This window comes from Quercus suber, unplaced genomic scaffold, assembly GCF_002906115.3.
Source record: "Quercus suber isolate HL8 unplaced genomic scaffold, Cork oak 2.0 scaffold_805, whole genome shotgun sequence".
Taxonomy (NCBI): Eukaryota; Viridiplantae; Streptophyta; class Magnoliopsida; order Fagales; family Fagaceae; genus Quercus; species Quercus suber.
This window is the reverse complement of record NW_027070240.1, coordinates 131,095-140,518: the sequence shown is the minus strand read 5'-3', so window position 1 is coordinate 140,518 and position 9,424 is coordinate 131,095. Positions and strand designations below refer to the sequence as shown.

The 9,424-nt window shown below is 33.1% G+C and overlaps 2 protein-coding genes across 2 annotated transcripts; both read right to left on the bottom strand.

Annotated features, from left to right (window-relative positions):
- On the bottom strand, positions 1-2,256 carry LOC112001000 (probable pectinesterase 48). Its single transcript, XM_024033168.2, has 4 exons — positions 1,721-2,256; positions 1,260-1,463; positions 559-803; positions 1-320 (listed from the first exon to the last, which is right to left on the bottom strand). Exons 1-4 carry the CDS (start codon positions 2,216-2,218, stop codon positions 161-163), a joined length of 1,107 nt encoding a protein of 368 aa, XP_023888936.2. The 5' UTR covers positions 2,219-2,256; the 3' UTR covers positions 1-160.
- Positions 2,257-5,572: 3,316 nt separating this feature from the next.
- On the bottom strand, positions 5,573-8,741 carry LOC112000988 (uncharacterized protein At1g28695). The gene is made up of 2 exons (XM_024033156.2): positions 8,219-8,741; positions 5,573-6,221 (listed from the first exon to the last, which is right to left on the bottom strand). The coding sequence occupies exons 1-2, from the start codon at positions 8,609-8,611 to the stop codon at positions 5,721-5,723; spliced, it is 894 nt and encodes a 297-aa protein (XP_023888924.2). The 5' UTR covers positions 8,612-8,741; the 3' UTR covers positions 5,573-5,720.
- Positions 8,742-9,424: the final 683 nt, after the last annotated feature.

Genomic DNA, 9,424 nt, shown 5'->3' with positions numbered 1-9,424 from the left:
TATTTCAAATTACCAAATCGTTAACCATTAGTTTGAAATCATCCTATTACAAATCGAAAAATAAAGTATAAAACAAAAACGACTTTAATTTGCATGAGCGATCCTGCGCATTCATGCCAGCTAGCTTTGATTGTACGATATTACTCCCTAAACAATGAAGCTACACATTTGGACGAGGAAGCAACCACGAGGAACCCTTGATAAAGCCAAGGGAGAGGAATGGTTTAGCTTCAGCATCACTCAACTGCTTGGCGAACTTGGCTCGTTTAGCAGGGTCTGCACCTGGTCCGGTGCACTTGTTTTCTGCAAAGAAAACAGTGCTGCAATGCCAATAATCACTGTGTTAGATTCAATGATTAAATTTACAATTTTCGACCAATTTAAATTTTTGAGATAATCGATAATTTGTCATAGTATATACATTCCGTACACACTTCAGGATTTTAGCCCATGTGACCGGCAATGTGTGTGTGGTGAGTGTGCAATAGTGAATATCTAATAATCATTATCCTGTTGAATACTATTAACTGAAAACAAATAGAAAAAAGATGGCTCAACCTGTCACGTTCGGGGTGGATGTTGTCGCTCCATCCAAGAGGATTAACTTCGTCGCTCATGTCGGTGTAGGAAAAGACCACTCTTGACCTCGCCCTCCATGCTCTGCCTAAGTATGTACTATGTCCAGTGCCACTAATATGGCAATGTATAAATGAGTATCCAGTAGTTTCCGAGGAAAAGTCCCTTGCATGTGCTGTGATGAACGAGACTTCATTACCTTGCCCGAGTACGTATAACTGAGTGTTCTGCATGCACCCAAAAAATATTTGTCCATTATTATTCTTTTTATCACCAAGATTGACAATAAATAAATAAATAAAACAAACAATATAAGACTCAATGAAAATTTCAAAATTGTTGATGTGATAATAATTTATTTCATGATTAAGATTTTATTTATTGAAATTTTAAATGACGTAATAGTTTGCACATTTTTAAATTTGTAATATTTAATCTAAATCATTAAACTATTTTTTTTTTTTAATAAAAGTTGTGTTAGCAAGAGTGTCCATATAAAAATGATGTTATACAAACTTAATAAACTATGAAATATTTTTGCCATTGAACTTTAGGTTAAACGGCACATGCATGCTTCTAATTAAAATGTCTGATTCGAATCTTTATGCCCTTTTGAAATGTATAGAAAAATATGTGAAATAATTTGTGTCACTAACATGATAACTAGAAAAGTTTGGACATACCAAATAAATAGAGGTTCCACTTCCAAAAATGAAATCAACGGTGCCTTCAATGTAGCAGTCCTTGAAGAAATGGTTGCCCCTGTCATCACAGACAGTGTCTTGATATCCTTTTATTTTGCAGTTAAAGAAGGCTGCCTTGTCGCCAGAGATCCTCAATGCAGCTGCCTGAGCTCCGGATTGCCCATGAGGCCTTGGTGCAGAGTTCTGTAATAAGAAATCCACAACATGTTATCAAAGATATGTATAGGGCGTTTATACCCTTGTACTCGTTTTCTTGTGTATGTTCTTTCTATTTTTATGTGTTAAAATGTTAACATTTCTACGTCAATTATAGATATTGATGTGAAATATTGTACATAAACAAGTGTAAAAACATACACATGCACACATAAAGTTCAAGTAAAACACAAAAAATATAAAAATGAACGAGTTTGTAGAAGCACACACATATATATATGCACCTGAATAATAAGATTTGCGGCAACAAAGTAATTAGATTCCACAATCAAACTGGCACTATCTACAGTTCCATATTTCGCAGCTGTGCCATCATATGTCAAAGTTGGCATGCTTTTAGGGTTTCCAAGTAAAGTAACAAACGGCTGGGTGCGTTCAATTTTTATTTTCTCTTTGTATACTCCATGTCCAATATGCACAATGACACGTTTGGTATTCCTAGCCGGAATACTTTTAATGGCGTCAGTGATGGTGGTGAAATCTCCTCCTCCATTTATATTAACCTTGATGATTTTAACACCTTCCTCAGCTTGAACAAGTTCTGAGTCTAGAGAACCCTTACGCTGCTGAAACGGCTTCACATTGTTTTGAAACCAATTGCTTATTTGTGAACTGTCACGGGGAACTAGGGTGTTATCATCCGCGATGACAAAGGTAGAAACAAGGAGAAATGTCACCAAAGCAGCATGTACGGCAATGCATGATACCATTTTTCCAGCCATGTTTGTATTTGATTGCTTTTTTTGTGAAGATAAGCTAGTGTATGTTTAATTTATAAGCCTCAGTTGAGGTAAGAGAATCTTAAATACATGTGAGACTTAGAGAGTTCCTCGCTTTCTTTTGTGGTTTTAGTTAGAAATTTCCTGTCTTATACATATGTAACATGTATGCACCAGGAATCTGAATCCTTAAGATGGAAAGTGGGCAAAAATAACAAGGGATTATTGTGAGATAATTACGTACACACTCCTAAACCATTGGATCGATATCCCAAGGTCTTATATTGTACGGACTACGCTGTCTTCACATAAAAGAGGTAATATGTATATATATAGCTACCTAATCTTTATACCTAAAATAATAACGGTTGTTAGGCTAGGGACGGAACCAGTGGGGGCCCGGCCTCCCTGGGTCCAATTTTTTTTTTTTTTGGTTATAATATTTTTCACTTTTGTAGTTAGCCACTTTTCCACAACCTTAGTTTCCATTTTTCCACAACCTTAGTTTCCATTTTTCCACAACAAGCTTAATTAGCCTCATCCAAATAGTAATTATCCAACAAAAAAATTTAACAAAAACAATAAAAATATTCACAATGGTGATTGTATTTTAACAAAAAAAAAAATTATTTTATCACAAAAGAGTCAAAAAATTATGTGTTGTTGGAGAAGTTAAAGCTAAATTTTTTGCAATTACAATAAACTAGTATAAATATTAGTTGACTATAGCAAGTTGTTAAAAATAAAATACAATACTTTATTAAGATTATATCTTTTCCTTCAATTAAAAAACTCAAGTTCTCTCGCTTCCTTTATTATTTCAATGAATTGTTTTTATTATTTTAAATGAAGTTATTAAAAAAAATCGAACAATTGATATTGAGTATATTGTAAAGTGAGGTGGTAAAATAGATAAAATATTTTTTGAGGTGCTAAAAGCTAAAATTTTTAGCACCATCAATGTGAATGCTCTAACTTCAACAAAAAAAAAATCCTAGCCAGCCTAGTATTAAAAAAGGACACTATTTTGTTTTTGTTTGTCTTTGTTGGTAAATGATTGCATCTTAATGTATTTAGAAACAACAATTTTGAGTATTTATAATTTTTTAATACTATATAGATGCTTATTTGATTTTTATTTTATTTTATACTTCGGCCCCTGCTAGTGTAAAATCCTGGGTCAGTTCCTGTCATTAGGTATCTCAGATCTCCACCAAGTTGGGATAATATTCACAAGTTAGGTAGTCATAACACAACGTAAATTTAACTGTTGTAGAGCCTGATCAACTATATTAATACAAAAGATAATATTACTTGAAGCATATCTGACTTTTAGCTATTTGGTGAAATGATGGATTTATTCAAATCATAGGTTTCAAACACAAAATGACATTTGACTAAAAGGATATGGACCAAATTGACACAATTGAAAGGTTAGGGACCAAATTGAAATATAGTGTAAATGATAGAGACTATTTATGTAGTTTACCCTAAATAATAATTGATTGACATGAATATTGATGTTAATGTCAAAAACATATACACTACAAAAAACTCATCCTACCCTAGCACTTTTCAAAACTACTGTAATAGGTCACCCTATAGGAGTGCTTTTAGAAACTGCTGGTATAGGTTGACCTATTACGGCAATTCAAAACCAGCACTTTCTAAACTGCAGCTATAGGAGTCCTATAGCTACGGTTTGCGAAATTGCTAGTATAGGTAGACCTACTACAGCGTTTCCAAACAACCGCTATAGGCTAAAATTATCAAAAAAAAAAAAATTATTATTTTCTTTTTTGTGAAGAGCCTATTCGGCGGTTTTAAAACTGTTACTTTAGGGTTCTTCATATGTAAAACCTATTCCAGCACTTTTAAAAGCATTGGAATAGGGTTTGCTCTTCTTCTTTTGTAAATGACGTTTGCTCTTCTTCTTGTGTAAATGACCTATAACAACGCTTCTGAAAGTGCTGGAATAGGTTTTGCTCTTCTTCTTTTGTAAATGATCTATTCTAGCGCTTTTAAAAGCACTGGAATAGGGTTTACTCTTCTTCTTATGTAAATAACCTATTATAGTGCTGTAATAGGATCTGCTCTTCTTGTTGTGTAAATGACCTATTACAGTGCTTTTAAAAGCACTATAATAGGGTTTGCTCTTCTTCTTTTCTAAATGACATATTACAATGCTTTTAAAAGCGTTGTAATAGGATCTGCTCTTCTTCTTGTGTAAATGACATATTACAACACTTTTAAAAACACTGTAATAGGGTTTGCTCTGCTTCTTTTGTAAATGATCTATTCCAACGCTTTTAAAAGCGCTGGGATAGGGGTTGCTCTTCTTCTTATGTAAATGACCTATTACAATGCTTTTAAAAGTGTTGTACTAGGGTCTGCTCTTCTTCTTTTGTAAATGACCTAGGGTCTGCTCTATAAGGTATACAATTAGATTACTTGACTTTTGGTTGTGATAATTGTTATATAAAGTTATGAGTTGCATTCTTATTGTGTTATTTAGCAACGTTGTCATTGAATGAACTTATAACATTGTGTTTATTATATTTAGGATGATGATGATGCTGGCGACCACTGGCCATTCTCTTACTGCACAAAATCAATCATCAAGTTTGGGGTTTTTTTTTTTCTTAGTTTGCAACTTTGATATAACATTCTAGACATTTGGAAAGTCTTGTATTAGGCATAACAATTATTATATTTAGTAATTTATTATTTTATTATATTAATTTGACAGTTTAAATATGTTTGATTATTATGGGGTCTATATTGGCGTCTGTCAACTAGATCTAGTCCTTTAATTAACATTGATTTTTGTTTAGCTATAAACAAGTTGGGAAAACAAAATGCATGGAAAATATTTTTGCCTGATTTTAAAAAAAAAAAAAGAAAAAAAAAAGACCTATAGGCCTTTTTAGCATGTATTAAAAAAAGCCTATAGCGGCACTTTTGAAACCACTACTATAGCCCATATTTACAAAAGGCCTATAGCGGCGCTTTTAAAACCGCTGCTATAGGCTATATGTAAAGAAAAAAAAAATTACCCTATAACAACAGTTTAAAAAGTGTTGGGATAGAGTTTCAAAACCTCTAAGACTTATACCGGTAGTCTTAAAAGCACTAGTGTAGATCAGGCAGACCTATTACCACACTCGTTGAGCAGCATTGGGGAAAAAAGCGCACTAGAATAGGCATTTTGACCTATACCGGCGCTTTTTGGGACTATCCTAGGATAGCCCCAATTTAGTGGTAGAACAAATAATCTAATGATGGAATTTTTAATATATAAATTCAATAACAAGTTATTTAATAGGGTCAAAGGCATATATTGAAGAGAAAATTCATGAACATATGTATAGAGGGTAAGGATATTTGAGTGAGGCCAAAGAGGAATTGCCCCATTCACCCTCGACCCTCTTGGGTTTGTCCTGGTCTAGGTTCAAATCCCTCCTCCTATCTATCTAACTAAAAAAAAAAATGGAAAATTTAAATATTAACTTTTCCATGAATCAGAACATGCCACGTGGCTTGACCATGCAGTGGATAAACTCTCATTGGTAGATGCCCTCTTGAATCTCTCCCAATCATGAATAACAGCCATCAAATCCGTCAGCTTAGCACTAATAGTACGACAGCAATTGGCATGAACAGTTCGAACAGCTTTAAAGTCTTCGCTATCTTTGCAGAACCCACTGAAATAGTTTGTGTCCAAGAACCTCACAGTGAGGCCTAGCTCTTTAAACACACCTTCATGCATCATGTTTAATAAAACATCTTGCTCCTTTAGTCCCACAGAGTTATTTTTCATGGCGTACCATGCATCAAACAATGAGATGGTCTTGTTGTTCGATCTGATAAAGTAGAAGCCAGTGTTGATGGGATTGTCTTTAGACCATTCGTTGCCATTGAAGTTATCGGTGCTAATTTGAAGATCTATTCTTTCATTTTGGCTTAGCATTGGAAATGGGTTCCTTAACCACATTACATCAGTGTCCTGTAATGAAAGCATTCATCAATCAATTTGGTCACATGAAATCATAATCACTAATAGTATAATCAGTCGTGGAACAAAACCAAATAATGGTGTAAAGACTAAAGTTATTCTTTTACATATTTATGTTAGCAGCATAACATTTTTCATAATTATTGACATAACTTATTATAATTGGAATATTATCAATTTCACTAGAATTCTTCAATGACACCACTTTTATTATGCATTAATCTCAATTCCAAAAAAGTTATGTCACCAATTGTGAAAAATGTGTGAAAATTTTTGTTTATAATAAGAAAGTTAATTTCGTACCAAAGGCTATTTTGGTTTGGTTAGAGAAATGAAATATTTCAGTATCAATGTACTGTTTTAGGGTTAGTAATTATATATGTGTGTGTATATTAATTAATTAATTTTTATAATTATCAACATTAAATTTAAAATTTACATATTTTATAAGTCTAAACATTAATTTATGTGCAATAACCCAAATATATATTAACTTAAATACTTTTTTATTGTATTAGCCGAAACACCAAAAATATTTTCAAAATCGGTATTTTATTCAATATATTTTAGAAGAATACTGGTACCAATTTAATGGCTATTATGGCATCGGTATGCCATACTGGTATTAAATTCCTTGTTTATTAGACATTTTTTCTTAGGGTGGCCATACCAGCAATTGACTTCCTTGATCGCTAGACATTTTTTCCTAGGTTGGTGTTTATTGCATTGGTTTTAGCCTTTTTATTTATTTATTACCCTACAAGTACAAGCAGTTAGGTCATTCATTCTTCACTTTGGTTGATTATTGTACGCTAGTTATGGCTGTTAGGTCATTCATTCCTCATTTAATATCACCTTAAAGAAGGGGCAGTTAATTAATTAGGCGGCTCCATCTATGCGTTACTGCATCTTTAGGTAGGTTGATATGCTGAAATGAAATTAAGCAAGCTAATATGAACACAAGCATTACCAAATTAAGTATTGCCACATTCTTTTTGTAGAAATCAATGAGATTAGGGTGAATTTTTCAAACCAAGCAAGCCCTGGAGGAGGAACAGGAATTGGTCCTATAGATATATTTATCTTGACCTTTGAAAACCATTCATTTCTGCTCATCGGTATTGATCATATAAGCAATATTATTCATATAAAAAAATTTATGTATTTCTCATTAAAAAAAAAGAAAGAATATATGTGCTTCGAGAATTAATGGAATATTATTGCAAAACATGCAGACCAAATTTTGAATATTTGTGTGCTTTGTAGCTGGCCACATTGTTTGTTTATTTATTTATTTATTTTTCCTAGCTAATTATAGAAGTATGCAGCGCGCACCTTCAATATTATAGCAGCATTATAGCAACATGGAAACAGTCGAAAGTTAATTTAATCATGTGAAAGCCCTATGCTTGAGGTTATGATTCAGACCTCTAATACTTCTATACAAAAGCAGACCCTACTGGGAAGAATTTGAAAATTTTCTCTTTTTTCTACTATTTTGAGTTCAAGCAACATCAATCTCCTAACTTTAGTTTCAAGAAATTCCATCATACATAGCCTCTACATAATATTCCTATTCTGTTTTATTCTAAATATGGTCATGGATTAGAAAAACCAATGATTTATTTATTGAGAAGGATAAAAACCCACGATCATTTCGTAACCTTCAAGTTCTATGGTCCTAATAGAGGACTAATTCTGTAATCCTAAAAAAAGATTTAGGAATATATAACAAAACAAATATAAGATAAGATAGAATCACTTTCAGAGGTAAGTAATCTTTGTTGGGTGCATAATTTGATAAATATCTAGACTCATTAAATCAGTGGACAGCTCTAAATACTAACTTTAATTAAGTAATGTTAACATTGATTTTTGATAAACTTAATCATGTGATGATAAACTCTACAAACACACGAATCAAATTTAGTTTCTCATTTTTTAAATAACCCTATAATAATGTTCATAAATTTGAGATAGAAACGTACCGTGAAAACAAAGCTGTAATCTCGCTTTAGTACTTCTCCAAGAAATAGGGTTCTCCTCCACATCATCTTGATAAAACTATCAGACATGTAAACCTTCTCACCATTGGAGTCTACCCCATCGTCCATTTGGAGCCTATAGCAATGAAGCCGAAGAAATTTGCACCGTTCAAACGATGTCTCATCGACCGCAACAAGTAGAAGGTGATCAACCAATTTTCGTGTATCTTCCCCAAGCCAAAAACTATCCAAAAACAAATCTAGCATTGGCTTATCGCCTTCTACATAAGCCTTGTTGACAATAGCGATTACTACGCTCTTGTTCTCCATTGAAGCCTCAGATAAAGCTGCTTCGAGTGCATCTTTGTTGTTGGTCACGTTGCACTTATTACACATATATAATATAAGAAGAACACAAAATCGGATTTATATAAACAATCAACATTATAGATTCATATTTTAAGAAAAAAACAAGAAAACAATGATTATAATATGCTATTCTTGAATCTTAATCTTGATGATGCTTACCGTCTTAGAGAGTGTACATGGTTGATATGGTAATGAAAAGAGTGGCGTGAAACCGATGTAAGGGGCTAGGAATACATAGAGTAAACAGAAGGACAAAAGGCAGACTGTGATTGTTACATGAGTGCGTCGATCTTTGAAAAATTCCATGTGTTTGCCGAGAGATCTCTAACCAGTTTCAGGTGAAGAGGGTTTTGGAGAAGAGAAACACAGCACGTAGAAGAGAGTAGGATCTGGACTTTTTTTTTTTTTAGTTAGCATCCGTATTCACATCTCAGCTTTCTTTTGGAAATTATACTACGTTTTTCTCACAGGATCTTAAATGTAGACGTTTAATTTTAATATACCACGTATCCTAGCTACTAGGATATCTATTATCTATATAATCTTATATATATATAAAAGAAGAGCACGAAAGTTCCCTTAAACGTAAGGCAGAAAACAGGTTGTTAAGAGAGAGAACAGCGTCACGCAGAAAACAAACATCAAAGTAAGGGGAAAAAACTCCATTTTGACATGGCCTTTTGTTTCTATAGATTCACTAGGATTCAATCTCGCTGTATTTTCTTTTTTCAATCAATGTTTTTCATATTCATGGTGATGGGGTTGGTCTCTCTTCATAAAGATACTTGTAGGGACCGGGTTAGGGTACTTCTACTGTTGAGTGAGTGGACTCAAATCCAG

What these genes read in the sequence shown, in the direction of transcription:
- LOC112001000 (XM_024033168.2), bottom strand. Translation starts at nt 2,218, where the DNA reads ATGGCTGGAAAAATGGTATCATGCATTGCCGTACATGCTGCTTTGGTG. An exon ending in CCGCAAATCTTATTATTCAG is followed by an intron (nt 1,464 to 1,720) that starts GTGCATATATAT and finishes TTCTTATTACAG; the next exon opens with AACTCTGCACCAAGGCCTCA. An exon ending in GTGGAACCTCTATTTATTTG is followed by an intron (nt 804 to 1,259) that starts GTATGTCCAAAC and finishes GGGTGCATGCAG; the next exon opens with AACACTCAGTTATACGTACT.
- LOC112000988 (XM_024033156.2), bottom strand. Translation starts at nt 8,611, where the DNA reads ATGTGTAATAAGTGCAACGTGACCAACAACAAAGATGCACTCGAAGCA. An exon ending in ATTACAGCTTTGTTTTCACG is followed by an intron (nt 6,222 to 8,218) that starts GTACGTTTCTAT and finishes CTTTCATTACAG; the next exon opens with GACACTGATGTAATGTGGTT.